This window comes from Perissodus microlepis, chromosome 16 (assembly GCF_051167445.1).
Source record: "Perissodus microlepis isolate ML-2025 ecotype Zambia chromosome 16, ASM5116744v1, whole genome shotgun sequence".
Lineage (NCBI taxonomy): Eukaryota > Metazoa > Chordata > Actinopteri > Cichliformes > Cichlidae > Perissodus > Perissodus microlepis.
In genome coordinates this window covers 34,267,745-34,288,021 of record NC_140476.1, presented here as the reverse complement: position 1 = coordinate 34,288,021, position 20,277 = coordinate 34,267,745, and the positions used below count along the sequence as shown (strand labels likewise).

General features: G+C 39.2%; 1 protein-coding gene across 1 annotated transcript; it reads left to right on the top strand.

Annotated features, from left to right (window-relative positions):
• Nucleotides 1-12,386: 12,386 nt before the first annotated feature.
• On the top strand, nt 12,387-18,835 carry LOC146371291 (uncharacterized). Its single transcript, XM_084907823.1, has 5 exons — nt 12,387-12,488; nt 12,769-12,892; nt 13,238-13,446; nt 15,299-15,444; nt 17,016-18,835. The coding sequence occupies exons 1-5, from the start codon at nt 12,419-12,421 to the stop codon at nt 17,115-17,117; spliced, it is 651 nt and encodes a 216-aa protein (XP_084763949.1). The 5' UTR covers nt 12,387-12,418; the 3' UTR covers nt 17,118-18,835.
• The last annotated feature ends 1,442 nt before the right edge of the window (nt 18,836-20,277 follow it).

Sequence of the window (20,277 nt, the reverse complement as noted above, 5' to 3'; positions counted from 1 at the left end):
AGTTAAAAATAGAAAAACATTGTTCTTTTGCCTTACCTGTAAAAGCAGTAACAGTGGGCTGATAAGAAAAACCTCCCCACTGGTCAGTGTGGTGTAAGTTAAACAAATGGTTTGCTAAACAGCGTGTGCGACTGATCACTGCTGTCTGTGCTACAGTTGCGTGCATGTGTCCATGATCTTTATCAGCAAAAAGTATTTTTCTTTGAAAGAAACTGTGTTCTGTGATATGAATAATTATTCTCAGCAGTGTTAATCCACATCCTGTTGTTGACAGTTTGTGTGTCTGTAAAATCTTTGTCTGCATGAGCAAGATGATTATAACACACAGACAAAATCAGGATTACAAATCTCCTACAGCACTGGTTTCTGGTGTATCTGAGGTCCGTTTTTCTTTGAGATAAAACGAAAAAGCAAATTCACTCCTCAACTCCTTCGTTTAAAGTTGTGAAGCAGTCTCTTTTTGTTTTTATAGCGAAGCACTTTTCTATGATTTTTGATAACTATGCCATCCAGATTATACAACTTATATGTTGGCTTTGGAAATTGACTTTAAAAATGTTGTTCTTGTCACGTCTAATGGCCAGAAGATCAGTGCGTTTATTAACCGTGCCAAAAATCTTTCCAACAATCACAAATGTGAAAAGGGGAAAAGGTGCTCTGGGGGAAGGGGTTCAAAGTGTCTCACTCTCACACTCAGAGTCAGCCTCACCACACCAGCTGAAAACCTGTGCCCAGGGAAACAGAGGGGCAATATCCACAACGGTGAAAGTAGAGCAAAAACACACGATGAAGCCAGTGTTATTGAGAACTGTTTCAGTTTAACGATCCACCAAACATTGATCCTCAGCCAATACCTTAAGTAGCTGCTTTTACAACAAGGTGATCAAGAGCAGGTTGTGCTTCATAGCAGGTGTGCTCAATCAGGGGTTTGGACCCACAACGAGTCCTGTGCAGGAACACAGAGACAAACAAAACAAACACCAGGAGAAGGGAGGAGGGAGAGAGACAGCAGGGAAGACAGAGGGACCGCGACAGTACCCTCTGACAGACATGTGGCTGCCTTGGCCGTTCAAGAAAATTCCACTTCTTTGCTATAATAAACTCTGTATTTACTTTCATGCAGTCTTCTCTTTATGATAGACTTGGATATGTCCACCTCCTGGAGAGGCTTGTACACTTGGTTGGCTGTTGTGGAAACTATCAATCAATCATCAAAACTCACCCCTAGAAACAGTGGATCAGGGATGATCCCAGAATCATCTTCCAACGGTTGTTCTCATGGTCCACTGTTTCTCGGGGTGAGTTTTGATGATTGATTTTCCAATAAAAATAGATACTAGCTTGAATAACGTGATATCGATTCATCAAAATTCCGAATCAATTTTTACATATAAATCTATTTTGCCCGAAACGGCAGAATCCCAGGTTAGCCTCACAAAATTTCAACAACCACCAAACAGCTAAAAACGTAAATAAGAGCTGGTATACAGATTCTGCACAAAGGCGTAAACACGAAGCGTCGACCTGACGCAGCAGAATCAGTGAGATGTCTGCGTTCTGAAAGCCGATATTTCACTGATTCTTTCTTTTTTTCCCGCCTGTCCCGTTTGGATCTTTTGCCATCAGAATTATTGTCTAGAGGCCAGAAAGATGCCCAAAGGATTTACTTTATCATATGAGCCATCCCGGCCTTGCTGTATTGGTCCATTTGATTGACCTTTGTTTTTATTGTTTATGTTATTTTATTTTCAGTTGTTACATACGGGACAGACATGACTGGGGGAAGGGAGAAAGAGAGAGAGGGAGGAAAAAAAACAGCGGGGAAGAGGAACGGTGATAAAGGGTTTCACTGATTTCACTGATTCTGATGCGTTGGATCCGCGCTTTGTGTTTATGTCTTTTTTTGCGCTATATTCTGAAGCTGCAGGTTTTGTCTCTTTCCAGTCAAAATTGACTGAAGCAGCAGCAAAAGAAGATCCAAACTACACTTCAGATTTCACTTCACATAAACGTTGTCATGAATTCTCTCTTACTTTTGCTGTTTTGCTTCCACCACGATAAAATGACACTTCATGCATAGCTCTCTGTCTTTCTCTCTCAGTGTACTTCAAGAAGTTTCAGATCTAAAAATCTCTGTTTTCTGCATTAGTCGCTTGCTTATCCGGTCTTTAAGTCTGACATCACTAGCCGTGTCTGGGCTCAAACTCCGCTGCAGGTCCATAAATCAAACGATCACTATGGCATTACTGAGAGTTGAAAAACTGTCTAAAGTCTTTCATCTTTAATAAAATGATCAGCGTTCTGCTCTACCAGGTGTAACAATTGAGTTTAACATCCAGGCATCCATGAAAATGGAATTTATGTCATTAAACGGAATTAGAAGTTAGCAGGAAGTTAGCTCGCTAGCTTCCATCTAAATACAATATAGCATGTCCTGACTGAGAGATTTCTGAAACAATTCAAACGTACAGCTCTGCTATCACTTCCAACATAAATGAAGACAGAAAACTAAACAGCAGTGACGTTTGTAGGGTTACTGAAGTTTGGCTAGCTGGTATATAATGATGTGCTACGTGACCGCTAGCGACACAGCTATGTTAGCATAATATAAACAAGCTAACTTTTTTTCCACTGGATAAAAGTTAACGTGAGTGTTCTCGGTGGTCAGGGACAAATGTAATCGCATGGCAGGATGCTGTAAAAGGACCAAACTTCAGTCAGGAGAACAACAGAGATAATCCATCCACAATACGAGGTTAGTCATTCATATACTGCTGCATGGGTTGGGCTGTAGTTACATCGGAAGGGCTTAAAAACTGAGCTTTAAAATGATTAGCGGTAATAAAAGCTGAGAGAGGCCGACAGTGATCACTGACTGTTTTAGGGGCTTTTGGAAATTAAATAGAAGAAGATACAAAACATTAAACATGTTAACAACACAAAAGCCATATTAAACGCAGACTACTTTGGGCCCGGAGGCAGGATTCGTCACGTCATCACTTAACGACCAGAGGTAGACACAAGTCTACTGTTATGTACAGCACTGTCGGACACTGTTTTTTTTATTTTACTTAACTGACTTCTGACAAGAAAGCCTCATTTCTGCTGTTAAATACTGAATAAATGTAAACTTTTTAAAATTATGCAAAATTGCAAAAGGATTAGCTGTGTCTCTAATCAAACCTCTGTAACTTTGCTATGCGTCACAATCAATCGTATTGAATAGAATCGTGGATCGAATTGAATCGGGACCTTGTCAGTCAGAATCGGATTGATTCTAGAAATCAGCGACAATACCCAGCCCTAAGTGTTTCTATGTTTCTTAGGCTTTATCTTAGTTTTGCTTCCTCCCATCCTGTTAGTCTGTTTACTTCAAGCTGTGTTTCCTCCTGTTTTTTATCCTCTAATAATCTTTGGTGTATTTAAGTCCTCTGTCTTCCTCTGCTTGTTGTCGCTTCATCTACATTGGAACAGCCTGCCGGAGGAGCTCAGGGCCGCAGAGAACGTACATGTTTTTAAGAACAGGCTCAAGACCCACCTTTTTAATTTAGCTTTTACTTAACGTTTATTTATTTTATGCTTATTTATTCTATCCTGCTATTCTATTATTAATTTAGGCTTTACCTAATATTTATTGATTTTATTCTTATTCATTTTTTAATCTTCTTACTCTATTTATATTTATATTTATATTGTATCCCGTTCTTATTTATTGTATCGTTTTACCCTGTATATATCCTATTGTGTCATATCTCCAGTGTTTCCTCGGAGGGCGCTCTCTGCACCGGGGCTGTGATCGACCGTGGCTGCTGGGTCTCTGGGGGTCCTCTCAGCCTGGCTGGGGGGCTTCTCACCCTCCCTCCTGCTGTGTGCCCAGCCTGGAGGCTGCGCTCTGTGACCGGCTCCCGGCGCAGACGGCTCCCTGTTATAGTGTTTCCTCACTTGGCTCATGCGAACCCAGACCAATTTTTGGGTTTATACACCAATAACGCTGGCCGTTTCAGTTTACCCGCCTTTATGTTTGAGTCCTGTGTTTGAGTTGTGCCACTGCCTGCCACACAGCCCACCTTTGACAGATGTTTTTCATGGACATCCAGGTCTTTTTGCATTGCTGAGTTTACCAGTGCTTGCTTGCTTGCTTTCTTTCTTTCTTTCTTTCTTTCTTTCTTTCTTTCTTTCTTTCTTTCTGCATTGCATGCTGGGAGTTTGGTGGTGGAGCATGTCATGAGTAGGATTGAGAGCTGTTGTTTATTTCAAACTTTTTTGTCTTTGTCTTTTGACTTTGAATTTGGGTTAGGATTGACAGTTTCTTGGGGGCTTAGTGTGAACTCTGCAGTTCACACCAAGTCTTTGAGACACGGAGTGAGAGTGGTACCACAGCCAGCACTTCGGCGGAGCAGGTGCTGTTGGTGGTGACTGTGGAAGAAGCTGAACAGGTTGGATTGGGGAGAAAGGTAGAGGGAGAATCTACGATGCGGGCTGGTTGCCATGGTGACAGTATGGCAAACATGGAGTGTGATTATGAATCGGATTCCGATTGTTTCTCAGTTGCAGAAAGTGTTTCCCAAACTGAAAATTTGTACTCTTTAGAAGAAATTAACTCATTCTTGGACGATAGTTATGGAAGATCAGTTTTGGTGACGGACTATTTTCCTGACGTTGATAAGTTTATTCAGTCTGTGAAGACAATACAGAAAGTTGTTGGTGTGGATCTCCTGAACGAGAAGAAACGATATCGTTTAAGGAAACATGTTACTAATTTAAGACGGGGGTAAAAGAGTGGGTAAAACTCATTTGAGGAAAAAGTAAAATCTTATTATTAATCGCAAGATGGTCAGACATCACTCTGTGTTTCTTATATACTTTTTCTTCTTCACTGCTTTTCTTCCTTCTCTCAATATGGAACATCTAAAGGTGGCCTCTTTGAATATAAATGGGGGAGGGATGCACAGAAGAGCTTTGATTACAGAAATTATCAAACAGAAGAAGCTAGATGTAATTTTTTTTTACAAGAAACCCATAGTGACAATGTTATTGAAATAGAAAGGGGGTAAGCTGGAAGGAGCAATGCATATTTAGTCATGGAACTAATTGCTGTGCAGGGGTCGGTATTTTATTTCACCAACTCTGGACAGCCAAATTTTGGCAAGTGCAGAATATATTAATGGCAATTTACAAGTCAAGGCAGAAATTCAAGGTGTTGTCATTCATTTTATTAATGTGTATGAATCAAATTATGGTCCAGAACAGAAACATCAATTTAAAATGTTGGAAGACAACTTAAGTGTTATAGATTCCAGTGAATGTATTATTTTGGGTGGAGACTGGAATTGCTGTGTTGATTATATGCTGGACAGAACAGGTCAGGAAACACATTTCGAGTCTTCCCACTTCTTGTCTCATGTTTTGACAAAGATGGACCTGATTGATGTGTGAAGAAGAAATAATTCAAGGAGTAGACAGCATACCTGGGTCAGAATAGCTGAAGGTAGATGGTTTTATCTGTCTGGATCTTATAGCACTCGTGTAATGAATTGCCACATTGTTTCTGTTGGGTTTACAGATCACGACATGATTTTAAAGGAATTGGTTCCTACTTTTACAGGGACACAGAAATCTTTTTGGCATTTTAACACTAAACTGTTACTTGATTTTACTTTTTGTGAAAATTTTCTGGAGATCAAAGAAACATGATTTTCAATCCCTGATTGGGTGGTGACAGGTAGTGGAAGTCCAAATCAGGAATTTCTGCCAGCAATATACTTAAAAATCCACTGACAACATTAGGAGGGTGATTCGGCAACTGGAACAGGAAATAACAAACTTGGAGAGTGTTTCTGTTAGTCAGAATAATCAGCAGGATTTACTGTATCATAAAAGGATGGAGTTACATACTCTTCTTCAGGAGAGAGTTAACGAGGCTCTGATTCGTGCTCGGTTTACAAAGCTTAGGGACATGGACGCACCAACAACATTCTTTTTTAATTTGGAGAAGTCAGTCGCACGGAAGAGACAGATGGTCTGCCTTCATCTGCGAAACGACCAAGTTACAACGGATCCAGCTGAGAGGAGAAGACTTGTAATGGAGTTTTACTAATCTCTTTTAGAATGCAACTGTGATGAAGCAGAGGTAGCAGAACTTCTTCAAGGGCTTCCTCAACTCAGTTCAGAGGATCAGGAATCTTTAAACACGGACTTGACATTGGAGGAACTTACAACGGCGGTTACACAGATGGCTTCTGCGAGATCTCCAGGAATAGATGGTTTACCTGCAGATTTTTTAAACATTTCTGGAATGTATTGGGGAACGATCTTCTGGATGTGTTTAATGATTCCTTTGTTAGGGGTACACTTCCAGTGTCTTGCCAGCAGGGCGCACTCTCTCTGCTGCCTTAAAAGGGGGACCTTGCCTTGTTAAAAAACTGGAGACCAGTGACTCTTTTATGTAGACTATAAAATTATTTCAAAGGTGTTATCCAACTGGCTGAAATGTTTTATTGAACTCCTGATTCCAGTGGATCAGTCTTACTGTGTTCCAGACAGATCTATGTTAGACATAGGGATGGGTACCGGTATCCGGTGCCATGATGGCATAATGTCATAAACGGCAGCTACCAGACCGAAAAGCAGCGCACATTTCGGTGCTTTATTTCGGTGCTTTTTTTTTTCCTGAGCTGTGATACACTTTAGATTCTAGCCAATCATTTTACGTTTCCGACGATAGTAGGCGGGTCCAGGAACGTACGTTCTTTTAGAGCAGAGCTACAGATTAAAAATGCCCAAGGCGAAGCGGTCAGAAGTCTGGCTGTACTTCACAGCAAAATATGCAAACTCAGCAGCCTGCAACAAGTGCTTTAAGCTGATACTGTGATACTGTCAAAGGAGGTAACACCTCGAATCTGATGAAACACCTGGCGACGCATAGCGTTTTTTTTAAGGTGTCGCGGATAAATACAACAAAATAAAACTAGTACCGTTACCGAAAAAAAGAAGATTTATTCATAACACACGTGAAAAGACCCAGGAAAACCGAGCTAACGATAAAAACGGTAACAAAATAACGCTGAAAACCGATAAAAACCCTGAAAACCATACATTTCACACCTGAGCCTCAACTCTCGCGGCCCGGTACCAAACGACTCACGGACCGGTACCGGGCCGAGGCCCGGGGACCGCTGTGTTAGAGCCTCTTATCCAAACATCAGCCTGTGTAATGCTCTCATATCTTCAACAGCTTAAGTAAATTCATACTTAAATTATACTGCACAGTTTTCTCATCATTATAAGAATATTTACTGCATCAGTTTGTCTTCCATTTTATCTGAAACATACAAAGATCAAATCTTTTTTAGTTTATTTTGAGATATTGTCCTTAAATACAGCTAAAGCTTTCAGACAGTGAGCATTGTATATTAACCATAGAACCAAGTCCGCCAGAGCTTATATTATATTTTTACATGCTGTGGAGCCATTTTTGGAAGCATTTCAAGTTGCTATACATCAATACAACCATTATAGCCCACATTTTAATAATATGTATGCATTAAGTGCATAGTAATTACATAAATTGCAACAAAGTGCAATAAACTACAAAAAAATTGAAAATCGTTTTTGTTTTTTTAACATATATTTCTAGTTAGAGAAATTTAAGAGGCTTATCCCTCAAAACTGTAAATACAAAAAAGTTGCACAAAATAGTTTCCCACCACAGGAAATTTATTTTGAGTGTCTTCATAGTTTTATTTTTGAAATACACCAATTTTTATACACTGCAGGAAAAACAAAAATAAATATTATAATGCAAATTTGCAAAAAAAACAGCATATGCATCAAAATAAACTATTTCCAGCAGTGCAATTTGAGTTCTAAGCATCCCAGGAACGACACAGAAAGTCATGAAGTCAAACATAACCTCAAGGCACTGATGGTAAAAAACTACATTTCCGCGACAATGACGTCACTTCCGGTTTTGGGCAGGTCATGGCGGACATGCGATAGTTCGCACTGACATCTATTCCAACGTAGGAAGTGTTATGAACAGCTGATTGGTTTGGCAAAGCGTGTTTCTGGAATATTATGCTTTTGTTGCTGCAAGTGCTTTTTATGCAGTTTTTGCAAAGCTATATGTGGAACCTAGGACAAGCTGATGGCATAAGATGTAAGTACAACTCCTCCGGTTTCATATGCAAAAAAAATTATTGCGCTAGCTTACGTGGTTGCAGTGCTACCGGGATTTAAAAATAGTTAGGGAAAACGGAGCGTGCCCGCTCCCACCGGCTTTAAAGGGTTAATATCTGTATGTCAGACAGTCACAAGTTAGAAATGATATGAAATAAAAGTAAATACCTTGAATCTGAACTGAATTGTAATATTTGAGACAGAGTTAAATTCCACCGCTGAGTTTTCTTTCCCCAAAAAAACTTTTCAAAAAAGGTTTAAATAGTAAACTATATATAATGTAAAATGTATTATATTTGTACTGTCACAATGAAATGAAACTAGTCTCATGAACTACTAGCTTACTAGCTAAAGCTAGGCTCATTTTTTGTTAAAGGCACTCAGTGTTCTCTCAGATATTCTCTTGATGTTCTCTTAGATACATCACATGCAGATGAAACAAAACAATTTTCCCAGAGAAAGTCAAAGAAATGACATAAAATTAAGATTTTCTGTATTTCTGTTGAACATGCAATCCACCACAGCTGTAGCTGCTGCCATCATGGTTGCTAGGCAACAAGGAATGTGCAATGTAGGCTAGCCCATCCAGTTTAAGAAGCCTTGCACTTCCGGTCTTCCTGGACTTTGAAGGACCCGACTATGTAGACTGGGTAGGCTGGGTCCTTCGAAGGATGCAGCCCCTGAATGTGGACACAGCCTTGGAGAAGGTAAGACAGACGGACCCTGACAGTTCTTTACCCACGAGGAATTTCAACAGTGTTTGACATGACAACCACGTGTGACTTTCCTTGGCCTTCATCTCTCAATACTGGAATCAGGTCATATTAACTTACTCTGTGAGGTCTAAGTCGTCATTAAGATGGCCCAGACTCTATGTTAAGAAGAAAAGCAAAAAAGACACTTTGGAAAAACCTATTTTTAAAAATATATTTTGATAAAATATGGTTAAACATGGGACTATCATGGATGATGACTTAGAGCTCAGAGGGTTAATGAACACGGAAAACAGCCATTTTTTCAGTGTTCAAGAAATTTATTAAAGTGATCACAGCATCATCAGCGCCCCTACAAGGCCTGTATGCAAATTGTAGTGGATCAGTTGTCCATAGTGTTTCATTTCTGTTCAGATTTGTTATAGCTGCACATGGCAGGTATAATTCCTTCCTAGGTAACATTTGATAACATCAGTGTCACTGCCCAAAAGTTGATTCTATTCATCGGGACGATTTCAGTGGGAGAAATGTTTCGTCATCATCCAAGTAACTTCTTCAGTCTCAGCTGACTGCAGGTTGACCCAATCACTGGCCTGTAGGTGTGAATAGACTGCAGAGTCCTGGCCTGACGAGGTGACTCTTCTGTGTTGTGCCATCCGCTTCGCCAGAGGTTGTTTGGTTTCCCCAATGTATAAAACCTGCCAATCCTCCTGCACTTAACAGCGTACACTATGTTACTCTGTTTGTGTCGGGGGACCCGATCCTTGGGGTGGACCAGTTTTTGGTGCAGCGTGTTTTGGGGTTTAAAAGCCACAGAGACCTGGTGTTTAGAAAAAATGTGTCTCAACTGCTCCGATACTCCTGACACATATGGGATCACTACAGGTTTTTGCTTGGGCAGCAGTTGTCCTTCTCTCCTGGGTCGGCTGGAGCTTTCTTTTGGTGCTTTTCCAGCTTTGACAAAAGTCCAGCTGGGATAACCACATTTACTCATGGCCTTCTTGATGTTCTTCTGCCTCCCTGGCTGCTGTGTCTGTGGGGATGGTGTTCGCTCTGTGTTGCAGCGTCCTGATGACGCCCAGTTTGTGCTCCAGTGGATGATGAGAGTCAAACCTTAGATACTGATCCGTATGTGTAGGTTTACGGTACACGTCAGCTTTTAGATGTCCCCCATTACTGATGGAAATCTCACAGTCTAAGAAGGCTAACTATGGGCAGAACTTTGTGCCATCAGAAACTGAATTTGAATAAGTTACATTTGAATTTGAATTGCTCAACTTGAATGAAAGCTTCTAAAACTCAATTTGAATTAGCATAATTTGAAATCCAATGTATTGGTTTGAAAATGATCATCTCTAAATTGAAACTGAATTTTATATTTTGAAAATTAATTAATTTGAAACTGTCCTTCTTTAATTTTAGCTATTGAATGCTTTCAGTTTCACTTCGCACCATTCAATTTCAGTTGTACAATTCAGTTTTTGGGGTCATACATCCGGGTCATTCGTGAAAGTAATCGAGTGCCAATTAAAAGAACTATATTGTACCTGCGGAGTGTTACTGAGTGGACCTACGACATCTTGAGCTGAGGCGGGGTACAGATTAAGCATTCAGAAGTCATTCATCTTGTTATTATCTGTTATGCTTATTGTAGCTGTTACCTAAAAACACTAATTTAGCGTAGTTTGCCCTGGGTTCAGCTTTGACAAATGAATATCTGACTATTTCCAGCAGAATTCCACAGTTGTCATCTTGTACCCTTTCACAGCTCCGTATGCTTGCAGAGACCCCCACAGTAGGCAAATGTGAAAATGAATGCCCAAACCATTGTGTTTTAGGTTTTTTTTATGTCTTACACAGCATCCCAACTCTTTAGCTAACCTAATAACTTTAGCTAAAGTGAATAGTTAGTCTAATTCCTGAGTGCAGCATTACTGGATCACCTCTGTTAACAGACACTCAACCACACCTGTCATATTCCGTATGGTGTTCATGTAGTTTTCTACCCAACAGTTCAGCAAAAAACACATGATGATTTCAAGCATGTGATGACAAAGGCCTTCCATTATGGTCTTTGTCATCACAAGTCTGGCTGATCATGTTTAGATGGTGTCTGGCTGGCATGATCAGCCTTTTGATGCCATGACACCCCTGACCCATCAAGACAAGTCTCCACTAGCTCCCTGAAGGTGTGCTGTGTCACCTGGCAATAAGATGTTAGTATGATGTGGTGTGAAATAGATTTGTTTGTCCTGAACATCCCACAGATGGTCAACTGCAGCGGTCTCCAACCTTTTTTGCGCCATGGACCGGTTTATGTCCGACAATATTTTCACGGACCAGCCTTTAAGGTGTCGCGGACAGATACAACAAAATAAAACTAGTACCGGTACCGAAAAAAAGAAGATTTATTCATAACACACGTGAAAAGACCCAGGAAAACCGAGTAAACGATAAAAACGATAACAAAATAACGCTGAAAACCGATAAAAACCCTGAAAAACATACATTTCACACCTGAGCCTCAACTCTTGCGGCCCGGTACCAAACGACTCACGGACCGGTACCGGTCCGAGGCCCGGGGGTTGGGGACCGCTGGTCAACTGGATTGAGATCTCTGAAATTTGGAGGCCAAGTTAACACCTGAAACAAATTGTTCAAACTCTTTTTGAACATTTTTGGTTCATGGCAGGGTGCATTATCCTGATGAAGGAGGCCACAGCCATCAGGGAATGCCATTTCCAATAAAGGGTATTCATGGGTGTGTTTTCATTTAAGGGGTGTACTGCAACAGTGCTAAGGTAAGTGGGATGTTTCAAAGTAGCACGCACAGGACCCAAGGTAGTAGAACATTGCCCAAAACTGCACACTACCTCAGCTGGTTTGCCTTCTTCCCATAGTTCCCCGTCACCGGTGCACCGCTGTTCCTTCATTGAATCACTTTTGATTGATAGTAACCACTTCAGACCAGAAACACCCCACAAGAACTGCATTTTCCAGTTTTTCTTGATGATCAGTGTCATTCATTTCACCTTTCAGTAGTCATAGTGTTAGCTAAGTGTATGTTGGCCCGGTGCAAGCAATCATTGCAATATATATTTGGAAACTCATGACAGTAAGAACTGAGGCTGATAAAAGGTGGTTGACCTAGTGTTTATATAGTATTTATAATAAAGTGCTTGCTAAGATCTAAATGGCTTAGGATTTTAGAATGATGAGTTAAAAAAGTCTTTTCAGTCTTTTTCCAAAGCTGTACATAAAGCACCAGTAAAGTTGTAACTCCAAATAACGTAAACAGAGGGTAAGAAATGCAAAATATTTCCTGTAGTCCCGAAAACAGTGTGATGTGAACTCTTCTGGCAGTGAACAGAAAGGAAAAAATGAATGTTTGTTGTCTGACGACTACAGGAAAGAGCACAGCCCACAGAAACCAAAAGGTTCAAATGACAGTTTCTAATGCAGTCTCTGTACAAAAGGAGAATCTGGTGAGAATCAGCTTAGTTTTTTTTTTACAACGGGAGAAGACGATGATACTTTCCAGCTTCAAAAGCTTCTTTATTTATTATTATTTGAGCTCCTTATTCCACCCAAGCAATGGTAAGACTTTCAGTTTCACCTTCTAAACTGTAACAGTTTAATTTTAGTAATTAATTTTTCAACTTTAGTGATTAATGAGAACTGCTGGTCCAGTGAGTTAAAACAAATGGCTACAGTAGAACACAAATATGGACTTGCATTTCTCAGGGTCAGTGTGTTATGTTATTGAAAGGTACAGTAAATAAAAACATTTACCCTTAGATGTCTCTCCACATGGACTCTTATGACAGAAAGAAAAAACAGAAAGTTTTAACCTTGTTTCTGAATTTCTTTTTACCAGGTTTTGAGGTGATCCAGCCACAGGATAAGACTAATAACCCAGATACAGTTTTCATCAGCTGTAACTTTACAGCAAACACTGGAACAATTATAGATGTTCGACTCAACAAGGTTTTACCAGAGAAGTATGTCGAAGCATGTCTCTTGGTTTTAGTGAAATTGTGTTGTTTTTGAGATGCAAAAACGAGCTTTTCTCCTGCTCTTTCACTGCAGGATGTTGAGAAATTCTCGTACTACTTGTATGAACTCATGTTTGCTGACTGAAGTTCTCTTTATGTTTTTGATCAAATGTTTGTATGACAAAAAGGTGTCTGTATGAAGTCTGTAGCAGTTCTATGTTCAAAAATCTGCAGGTTATCTTTTCCCATTTTCAAGAATTCTGCCTGCTACAATTTTAACATTATTTCAATTAAAATAATTAGACTGGGTCATGCTAGCTGCATATCTAATATTTCTTTGTTTCCTTTCAGAAAGATGCTCTGTCAGACTGAATCTGAAGCCTGTCATAACATTATCGTACTTAAAGACACTCCATTCAAGTACATTTTCATCTTACTCAATGCTGGGCCAGAGGCATGGACCTCAAAGTATGAATGTGAGTGGTCAGCAACAAATAAGGATGGGACGGACAAAACCGTGACAAGTGCAGCAAACAAATTAATTAAACTGCAACTACAAGGTATGTATATACAAAAAGTGATAAAAACAGAAATTGCATTTTATTTATTTATTTATTTTTTGTCTGCAGAAGTGAAAGACTGAAATGACAAATGATGCAACAGAACGTCCACATTTTAGAGCATCAAATACTGTGATTCTGTCAGATGCTGTTAGAATAGTTGAGATTACAGTCTCCCTCCAAAGAGCAGTTTTCAGTTTGGAACAAGTCACAGTTTAGCTCTGCAGACAGCTTGTTCTGTTCATCAGAGCTGTGTTTTGCACTTCATTGCATACTCATCTGCTGGTTAGTTTTTGTTACGGGGGAGGGGAAAGTTAGGTTTCAGCCTAATTGCTCACTGGTTGTGGTCTCTCTGTGCGTATTGGCCATCATTAAAAAAAACATAAAACACATTTCTCTTATCATGTAATGACATTGTTTCCTTTTTTGGCTGAATTTCTGGAAAACTTTCTTTCACAAATTTTCACAAATATTAAAGCAGTAATGCACATAGACTATTAAAATAAGACAGGAAATGCGGCAAAAAGTATAAGCACAGTAAGTCCTGCTGTGCAATTCAAAGGTACAGACTAAAAGTTTTGATTTGGAGGTGGTAAAATTAGGAAGTATATGTTGTTAAAGTTGCAAATACAAACCCACGATCCTACTAAATCAAAGTTAAGACTTGAGACTTTTTTAGCAACAGAATCATAATGTCAGCAAAGACATTGTGACTCGACCTCCCTTGTGTCCAAGTTGCAAAGTCCATGTGGTCTTTTAGCCCAAACCACACAAATTTTGCGATAAAAAGCCCAGGATATCCTCTGTACTATGCAGTAGGACTCATAGATTGCATAGCTGGTGCTTGATGTAGACGTCTCACATTTAAGTCCCCCACACAGGACAAAAATGCATTGCTGTGTCTTAGAAGGATATGCAGGTAAACTCTGTTAAGACTGTTAGCACTGTATCAACACAGACACCCAGAATCTTCAACCAGAATGATGAAAATGGTAAATCGACGGGTTGTTTTTCTGCTCTGAGCACTCAGAGTGATTACACAGCATGTCTCATTCACGATTTCACACAAGCATTTTTTTCTAACATTTGCACATTTTGATGCATCTTGGGGTAAATGTCTTACCTGAGGATATTTGGCATACAGACTGCAGTAGCCAGGGTTGAACCATCAACATTCTCATTAGTAGATGGTCTGCAGTGCCTGTGTAATCGCAATCACTGTTACACTTAAAAAAAATAAACAACTTGTTAAACGTTTTTTTGTTCAACCATGTCCTGGCAATCAGGGCAAAATGTAGCTCTGTTTGATATGCATTAAAAACGATTTCAGTTTAGCACATGGTTAATAAGGCTGTGATGAGTGTTATCGCTGAGGACAAATTAGACCTCAGAGGGTTAATTGTCCAAGAGATTGCTCCTTACAGTTACCACTTTGCAAAGAAACTATCACAGAAATACTGCAAGGCTTTGAAACCTGTTGTTGACTCTTAAAATTAAAAATAAAAAAATAATAATTTCTGTGCAGGCAAAGATTTAAAGGTTAGATCACTTTCACCTCAGAGATTTTAGTCTGTATCGTTTCAGTGGTTTAAGCAGACAGAATCTTTTAACAGTATCTAAATCAAAGTTTGACTTCCTTGCGTTGCTGGTCAGATCTGATCAAACTACACCCACGCTACTGACGAAGCTGGCTGGATACTCTGTGCTGCTAAATGTGTAAAACAGTCTTTACAACAAAACCTAATAATGCATGTTGCTGAACGTGAAACTGGCTGCTGTTCATGTAGTTGTGTTTAGTGACGTCAGTCAAACCACTGAAGTACAAACAGGAAGTAACCACTGTTTTTATTAGGTCAACTGGGAACCACACCACAGTGTACTCCTCCCCCTTCACCTCCTCCCCCTCAGTCCCATCAGCTCATGTGGATTTTGATTGGTCTGCTGGCCCTGATGTTTGTGTACAGCTGTATCATCACCTCCTTCTACATGAGGCTTATGGTGACTATCTGTCAGAATTACTATTTTTCTGAGGCTGTAATTTACGATATATGTCTTTATATGTCTTAGTGTGTTTTTTATCAGATGTTTGTTATCATCTTGCCCGGACGCAACGTTAAAAGGTCCACAAAGCAGCTGAAAGCAGCTTTTATGATGCACTGGTCAGCCAGGTAATAGATGAAGGGAGATGTTTTGGCAGAGATTTTTACACAGCCGTAGTTCATTTTCTAAATGAGAAAGAATTCAGGTTTAAACTTTTATATAAGGTCTATGATATGACCACAGCTTTCACTGTTGTTGAGGGCTTGGGGAGCTTCTTTTGATCGTTGTTATTTTGAGACTTTCTTAGTTTGAAATCATATTTGTTTGTTTTTCCAATTAAAATTTAAAAAGATTTTTGTTTCCAAATCAGCATAAGCTGTTTATAAGCTGCTTTGAAATTCTGCTTTTTTTTTACATTCACAGCAGACGATACAAAGCCATAAAATAATTGTTCAGATCATAACAACACACAGTGGATGTTCTGTGTCAACCTCAAGAGTCCTTTGAAATGAAACATCAAAGTAAAAGCTGTACGCCCACTGACCCACACAGATTTTTATTGACATCAGACATTCTAAGTTGTTACAGTTAGACACACACAAGTTAAATTTATAATGTTTCCTAATAAGCTGACTGTAAATATTAAATGCACAAAAGCAGGACGTCTCCAAAACCGAATGCAGTATTAATGCATCATTTTCTGCTATGAGATTGTAAAACGCCTGCTAAGCAATAGGCTCCAGCCCTTGTAACAGAACTGATGTGAAATTAGTCTATAAGGTGTTCTTTAGAGTTAAAAGACTTTCAAATTCTTACATTTTTTTTGTTACATAAATTCCATCAATTTAGACAAGCGTCCCAACACCACTGTTGAAATGTGGCCCCAAACCATCACGCTGTGTTTTACAGTTGGCTGTATAGACTCACTATTCCACCTCTTTCCTGACCTCCTCTCTATATCTTGATGCCAATGTGCCACTGATTTTCCCTCTACTTCTTGAAAAATTTGGCACACATCAGCCTTTTTCTCCCTGTTTTCTCTGATCCCAAAGAATCACTGTCCATGTTTGCAAATTTTGCTTCATCTGACCACAGAAGAGTTTTCCACTCGACGATGCCGACCGGAGGATTGTGACTTTGATCCTTTGCCCCTCGAGCATAAAGATTTCTCCTGATTCTTGGAAACTTTTAATGTTATGTACTGTAGAAAGTTATTCTATTTTACATTGAAGACCATTGTTCTGGAATTGTTTCACAATTTGTAGACAGTTTTTTCAAAGTGAGTTAGCAGACAGTTAATAAGATACTGAAAGACATCCATAAAAACTGTCCTGCCTTTGTGCTGAACACCCAGTTTTGACAGCAGTATTATTATTAAATACATTTAACAGAATAAAGCTATCAAAAGAATGAGGCAAATTGAAAACCGAAATGTCTGCATCTCCTCTGCACTTAATGTTACTAAACTAATTACTTGAAAAGAAATCCTGCTGTAGGTAATGTGTCACTTTTGTGTTTTTTTGTTTCAGAACAGCAGCAAAGATTGCGAAAACTCCACCTATGTTGAAATGAGGAACGTTCCAGTTCAGCTGCATCCTCACCACATTTACAATACTATGCAAAAGGCTTGAGCTGCCCCTCATTTCTTTATATCTTATTAGGAAAATGGGTAATAGGTTCAACAATGTATTAAAACATGTAAAAATACATGGAAATACAGTATCTGCAGTAAATACAACTGTGTACACAAATGTATAAACAGAGTCTGCACAATTCTAAGGAACTTTAAATATTTCATATGACCAACCTTATTCTTCTACATAGCCTGAACTCTCATAGGCAAGATGTCTTATAATGTCTGTAAGTAGTTTTCAGGGGGGGTGGGGGGCTGGCTGCCTTTATTCCATTTTCCATGAAGCTGGTGTTGAGGCCCAGACCACGACTAACAGTTTTCTACCCAGATATGCTTTTTTTGGATTTCTCAATCCATACGACCTGTTGACACTGACTGAATAGACTGTAAAGTAGGCATTGATTAAAGTATAACTTTGAAAGAGCTTTAGAAACTGCTGATCATGACCAGTTTAAAATGTTACAAGAAAGTTTAGCTCCTTAGAAGCAAAATATAAAGAAATGAGGGTCGCTCAAGACTTTTGCATAGTACTGTAGCTCACTCATCTGTCTTCAGTATCTTCAAAAAGAAGACGTGAACAGCTCATATTGTGCTCTCAGCATTTTGTTCTTCAGTATTTGACAGTTCATTAAGTTGTATTGTGCAATAGCAGAAAACCTGTGTAGTACTGAAGTAAAGAGGGGGGTGAACTGACCTCTTAAAGGCACATGGTTTTATTGACCTATAATATTATCCATTAGTTTAATCTTTTTAAAGTCTTACTTTATTAAAAGAATGTCAGCTATTGATTTGATGTAATTCCTCAAAATAGTAAGTGTGGATTGTACATCTAGCATCGTGGTTGGATTTTGTCTCTGACATGTTGAAACCTCATGATTCTTCCCTGCTCTTAGGTCTTCAGGTCAGAGGTCACGGTTGGTCCTACGTACCAAACTCGTGGGGATCGGGCTTTTCGCGCATCAAAGCTGTGGTATTCTCTTCCATTGTCTTTACGCCGTGCAGACTCCACTGACTCTTTCAAAAAGCAGCTGAAGACATTTCTATACAAACAAGTTGTTAATTAATTTTCTCATTGTTTTGTTTTATTTATATTTCTGGTTTTATTGTGAAGCACTTTGTGATTTTTATCAGTAAAAAGTGCTATAAATACATCTTACTTACTTACTTTTCTAAATCTTCAAGGAAACTTTGCCTTAATCTTGTATTCAAATTACAATATTTTATACTATGTTCTGTGTAGTTTCCGCGTGCTTCAGTGTTTCTGCACACGCACACAACAATGGTACAATTTCTAATTATTGCGGTACTACATGCCTTATTGCTAATAATATTATATTTTTATAAATATACCTCAAGCTCCCCATTAGTGGCCAGTTTGGTTTCTGTCTCATCGCTTGTATCATTTTATGATATATATCGTTGAGGGTGGGGGATACCTACTTATCCTAGTTTACACATTTCAAGCTGGAGAAAACGGTGTGCCCATCAGCAGCCACAGAATCGGTTCAATATCCTTTATTAAGGATAAATGTAATTGTAACCTCCTAGTTAATCTGAACGATAACCTGTTTTTTTGCTGGAGGGGAACAGAAAATCATTGTATTTGTCATCACATGTAGCAAATATCATACCTTGACTTTTGAATGGCCTGTTGTCTTTATGTGTCTTTTATTTCAAAATAGATTTGTATGGTTTCTTTTAATCAATAAAAATTTAATCCAAAAACCTCTGCAGAGTGATCCTTCCTAACCATCACTCCATCTGTTTTCTTAGATATTTTTCCAGCTAAAGTTGAATGGGACATGCACCCATTTCAGCTGACCTTCTTTCCATTCTTCACTGAAAGCTCAAATGTCTCCCATAGATGTTCAGCTCAGTTTCATCTGAGGGCTGTAAAGGCCTTACTCATACACATTATTTTCACCTTCAGTAAAAATAGGATACATACAATGTCATCCTAAAATAGGCCACTGGTATCAGGAGAGAAATGAGTGGTCCTTCCCTCTATAGAGTGAGGTGGATTCCCAGAATTTCAGGTACAAAGCATAATTTGTCAAAAGTAGTAATTTGATCCCCTATCTGCAAATCCATACTGAGAGAAAGAATGACACAAGAGGGACACTATTGCAGTCTCAAGTTCATTCATACTGATTCAAGGTCGCCACTGCCTGATCTTTTCTCACAATATGTTGGACTATTGGCAGACTTTGGCAAACTAACTATTTTATCCTACACCAGTGGTTCTCAAATTGTGGCTCCCTCTAGTCATTAAAGATGTAATAATTTGTGCTGTATTAACAGAATGCTAGCACTTTCTTTGCAAAGCATTACTACCCTCCCTGTCGTGTTTGTGTCAAAACTGAATTATGTCCTCCACACTATGCACTTGAACATATAAAAGTGATGAGCACCTCTTGTTACATATGTGGTTTTCTTAGTCAAAATTAACCGCCATAGGAAATGAATGGGAATCCCCCCCCCCCACACACACACACACACACGCTGACTGAACAACCCTATGAATGACCCACTGAACAACAACAGAAAACTAAACAGCAGTGACGTTTGTAGGGTTGCTGAAGTTGGGCTAGCTGGTATATAATGATGTGCTACGTGATCGCTAGCGACACAGCTATGTTAGCATAAACACAGTGAAGCTGGAGGATGAACGCTAACTTTTTTCCACTCGATAAAAGTTAACGTGAGTGTTCTCGCTGGTCAGGAACAAATGTAATCGCATGGCAGGATGCTGTAAACGCACCAAACTTCAGCCAGGAGAACAACTGAGATAATCCATCCACAATACGAGGTTAGTCATTAATATACTGCTGCATGGGCTGGGCTGCAGTTACATCCTAAGGTTTTAAAAACTGAGCTGTAAAATGAACAGTGGTAATAAAAACTCAGAGAGGCCGACAGTGATCACTGACTGTTTTTAGGGGCTTGTTCAGATTAAATAGAACAAGACACAAAACATTAAAACATGTTAAAAACACAACAGCCTTATTAAACACAGAGTAGTTTGTTCACAGGTCATCACTTAAAGACCGGATATCACACCTGTTGTGAATGTTTTAATGCAGCACAGCTGTTATTATTATCACTTGTCACATCCTGTTTATGACAGTTAAATAAATAACATTCATATAAGAAATAAA

Bases quoted from the DNA above. Each gene is read 5' to 3' on its own strand.
- LOC146371291 (XM_084907823.1), top strand. From the start codon at position 12,419: ATGATACTTTCCAGCTTCAAAAGCTTCTTTATTTATTATTATTTGAGC. The intron at 12,893-13,237 runs GTATGTCGAAGC...GTTTCCTTTCAG, and splicing joins AACAAGGTTTTACCAGAGAA to AAAGATGCTCTGTCAGACTG. The intron at 13,447-15,298 runs GTATGTATATAC...TGTTTTTATTAG, and splicing joins AATTAAACTGCAACTACAAG to GTCAACTGGGAACCACACCA.